The 4394-nt window shown below is 34.5% G+C and overlaps 1 protein-coding gene across 1 annotated transcript; it reads left to right on the top strand.

The window, feature by feature from the left end:
- The first annotated feature begins 287 nt into the window (after positions 1-287).
- On the top strand, positions 288-1445 carry LOC128636057 (3-galactosyl-N-acetylglucosaminide 4-alpha-L-fucosyltransferase FUT3). The gene has a single exon (XM_053689128.1). It carries the CDS (start codon positions 291-293, stop codon positions 1407-1409), a length of 1119 nt encoding a protein of 372 aa, XP_053545103.1. The 5' UTR covers positions 288-290; the 3' UTR covers positions 1410-1445.
- The last annotated feature ends 2949 nt before the right edge of the window (positions 1446-4394 follow it).

Here is a 4394-nt window from a genome sequence, read left to right as displayed (position 1 = left end):
GAACTGAAATAAGGGGGCAGTCTGCAGAGGCTTAGATAAAAGGTAATCACAGAGGTAAAAAGTGTAATAATATAACAGTATTGCTTATGCAAAACTGGGGAATGGATATTAAAGGGATTATCTATTGTTTTAAACGATAACAATTCTGGGTTAGACTGTCACTTTAACTTGCAGTAAGCAGGCTGCTTTCTAACATAAAGCCCATTATATCATTCAATTTGTTCATAGTGTATGGGCGCTTTTATTTAATACTAATTGTACCTTCTTTTTTTTTTCTCTACAGATTAATTATGAATTTGAAAAACATTCATATGCGTCATTTCATTATTTTCTCTTTAATATTTACGCTTCTATTTTTAATCTCTTTTATTGGGAAAAGAAATCATATATTACAAGTTATCTTTACAAACCAAACAACAGATGCAACTAAAGAAGCAATGAAACCAAACAGTGCCAATCAGTCTGTATGCCAACAGAATTCTGGGAAAGAACTCCTTATCTTGGTTTGGGTGTGGCCTTTCGATCAACCTTTCCCATTAGACAGATGTGAGAAGGACTTCAATATTACTGGATGCAAACTTACAGCAGACAGGGGTCTGTATGATACTGCTGATGCTGTGATTATGCATTATGCTGAAATAATAGGTAACAGAAATACTTTACCCCAAAAACCAAGACATCGGTTTCAACGTTGGGTGTGGTTCAACGTGGAACCTCCATTTATTGCTACAAAATTGCATGATCTGGACAATCTGTTTAACATGACCATGACATTTCGTAAAGATTCTGATATCTTTGTTCCCTACGGTCATATGCAAATATTGAAGGAGATTCAAAATTTCACAATTCCTCCCAAGTCCAAGCTAGTGTCTTGGGCTGTAAGTAAATGGTACCCAGGTGTCCCTCGTATTGCATATTATAATGAACTTAAGAAATATATCCAAATTGATATTTACGGGAAGGGGAACAAACCACTCAACAGTAAAGATTTCACAAAAACCATCTCTCAGTATAAATTTTACTTGGCCTTTGAAAACTCAATTTATACGGACTATATCACTGAGAAAATATGGACCAATGCTTTTGACTCATGGGCTGTGCCTGTTGTGCTAGGGACTCCTCGCAAGAATTATGAGCAATTTATACCCGGTGACGCATTTATTCATGTGGATGACTTCTCAAGCCATAAGGAACTGGCTGATTACCTATTAATGTTGGATAAAGATGATGAGAAATATAAGAAATATTTTAACTGGAGATCCTATTACAAGCCTATATTGCATACTGGATGGCCTATATTGCATAATGGATGGCCATATTATTATTGCACAGCCTGTAGAGTATTAAAGAATGCTCCAGAATATCAAGTTATTCCTAGTATAGAAAAGTGGTATTTGGAGCAGTCATAGTATGTTATAATTAAAGAGTAGTACCGTAACATTAAAAATGAATACAAAATATATATATATATATATATATATATATATATATATATCGGGTGTATAAATATATATATATATATATATATATATATATATATATAATTAAATAAAGAAAATAGAACCCTTATGAAGCCAGCAACAGACTATATTTCCTAATAATGGAAACCACATTACCTAAGTAGTGTAATGAAGAGACCCTAACACAGTATAATTTGCCACATACTCTTTTATATTTCATATATATATATATTTTTTTTTAAACAACACAATAATGTCTCCCCACATCAAGAATGTAAATAATTCTATTCTTTGAACAACCCGGATTGTAATAGCGACTCATTCAAGTCCACTTGTAAATGTTCCGGTAAATTTGTGTCCCAAACCAAGAATATGATACATCAAATGTATATTTGTAATCCAAATATGAGGAAAAACGTTAATGCAGGTGTCACACTATGCCAATAAATCACACAGGTAATAACCTTTTGAATGCCAAGTTCGTAACCAGCTTGAAAAAGGGATACTTTTAACTCTTCAGTATCATACGTTAGTGTAAGTGAAAAATCGCTTCCATGTTACCTTGTTCAGCATAGCTGCAGTGCTTCCATATTACCTTTAGCGTGAATGGCCATAGTGTAGCGGTTCGTTACCTGCTCATTTCACCTTCACAGGCTATTGGGTTTACCAACCCGGAACAGATGTCGAGTCACCGGATAAATTCACCTCTCCAAACAAAGGCTCTTTAAGTGCTCTGCACGCCTTCGTATTAGCAGTAAGAGATGTAATACTTCTGGTGTAGGGAGACTTTCTCAGCGGTGCTCAGCTGATTGCACCGCTGTGTCCAAACAAGCTACGCGCGTTTCACCCGTGCTTCCTACGGGCTTCTTCCGGCTGTGTGTAATTGGAGTTTTCATTCCATTATTTTAAACAAAATGCTCCGCCTTCTTTTCATTTAGAATATATCACAAAGCCCCTTGGTGAAATATATTACTTAATTTTAACAAATGTGTTGCTTAAAATAAACAATCTTATAACTATCATTGTATCAATCATGTTTTGTGTTAACTATGTTTCTATTTAAAAAAGGAAACATTATGAGTGTAAATTTGCTTTCTGCAAAGATCAAACAAGAGGGACTGTTTTTAGGGTTTCCAGATTTTTAAGTTTTTAGAAATCCGTTGCAAAATTCTTATTGGAGATACTAATGTCGACATAAGTTCTCAAAGTTACTGTATATACAGCAACATTATCATCTGCCTTATTTATTATGACTTTAACAATTTTAAGTAATTTATCCTACATAATTTCCAAAATCTCAATCAATTTCAGACCCCTAAATTTCAATATATTTTTGTTGCTTCCATGGCATTCCAAAAAATGCCTTGCCACACTACTTGTTTTGATGCATTTATTTTTAATGTCCCTTGTATATTCCTTGATCCTTTCTTTTAGCTCCCTATAGGTTTTTCCTATACAATATAGGGGGCAATTACACGAGACCATATAAATTACACCTTCACTTTTGCAGGTAAAGTGACCTTTTATAGTGTGATAGGAACCAAACCTGTCACAAAAATTCCTCCCTATTATCACACACTGAACAGTGAGAACATTTATAATTCCCATCCTTTCTTTTACATAAAAGAAAATTATGTAGGATAAATTACTTAAAATTGTTAATGTCATAATAAATAAGGTAGATGATAATCTTGCTGTATATACAGTAACTTTGAGAACTTATGTCGACATTAGTATCTCCAATAAGAATTTTGCAACGGATTTCAAAAACTTAAAAATTTGGAAACCCTAAAAACAGTCCCTCTTGTTTGATCTTTGCAGAAAGTAAATTTACACTCGTAATGTTTCCTTTTTTAAATAGAAACATAGTTAACACAAAACATGATTGATACAATGATAGTTATAAGATTGTTTATTTTAAGCCATAAATTTGTTAAAATTAATGGGACACTGTACCCAAAAATTTTATTTTGTGATTCAGATTGAGCATGAAATTTTAAGCAACTTTCTAATTTACTCCCATTATCAAATTTTCTTCATTCTCTTGGTATCTTTATTTGAAATGCAAGAATGTAAGTTTAGATGCCTGCCCATTTTTGGTGAACAACCTGGGTTGTCCTTGCTGATTGGTGGATAAATTCATCCACCAATAAAAAAGTGCTGTCCAGAGTACTGAAACCAAAAAAAAGCTTAGATGCCTTCTTTTTCAAATAATGATAGCAAGAGAACAAATAAAAATTGATAATAGGAGTAAATTAGAAAGTTGCTTAAAATTGCATGCTCTTTCTGAATTACAAAAGAAAAAATTTGTGTACAGTGTCCCTTTAAGTAATATATTTCACCAAGGGGCTTTGTGATATATTCTAAATGAAAAGAAGGCGGAGCATTTTGTTTAAAATAATGGAGTGAAAACTCCAATTACACACAGCCGGAAGAAGCCCGTAGGAAGCATGGGTGAAACGCACGTAGCTTGTTTGGACACAGCGGTGCAATCAGCTGAGCACCGCTGAGAAAGTCTCAATCAGCTGAGCACCGCTGAGAAAGTCTCCCTACACCAGAAGTATTACATCTCTTACTGCTAATACGAAGGCGTGCAGACCACTTAAAGAGCCTTTGTTTGGAGAGGTGAATTTATCAGGTGACTCGACATCTGTTCCGGGTTGGTAAACCCAATAGCCTGTGAAGGTGAAATGAGCAGGTAACGAACCGGTACACTATGGCCATTCACGCTAAAGGTAATATGGAAGCACTGCAGCTATGCTGAACAAGGTAACATGGAAGCGATTTTTCACTTACACTAACGTATGATACTGAAGAGTTAAAAGTATCCCTTTTTGCAAGCTGGTTACGAACTTGGCATTCAAAAGGTTATTACCTGTGTGATTTATTGGCATAGTGTGACACCTGCATTAATGTTTTTCCTCATATTTGGAT

This window comes from Bombina bombina, chromosome 7 (genome assembly GCF_027579735.1).
Source record: "Bombina bombina isolate aBomBom1 chromosome 7, aBomBom1.pri, whole genome shotgun sequence".
Lineage (NCBI taxonomy): Eukaryota > Metazoa > Chordata > Amphibia > Anura > Bombinatoridae > Bombina > Bombina bombina.
This window is presented reverse-complemented; position numbering and strand designations above follow the sequence as displayed.

Coding starts and splice junctions, on each gene's coding strand:
- LOC128636057 (XM_053689128.1), top strand. CDS start 291: ATGAATTTGAAAAACATTCATATGCGTCATTTCATTATTTTCTCTTTA.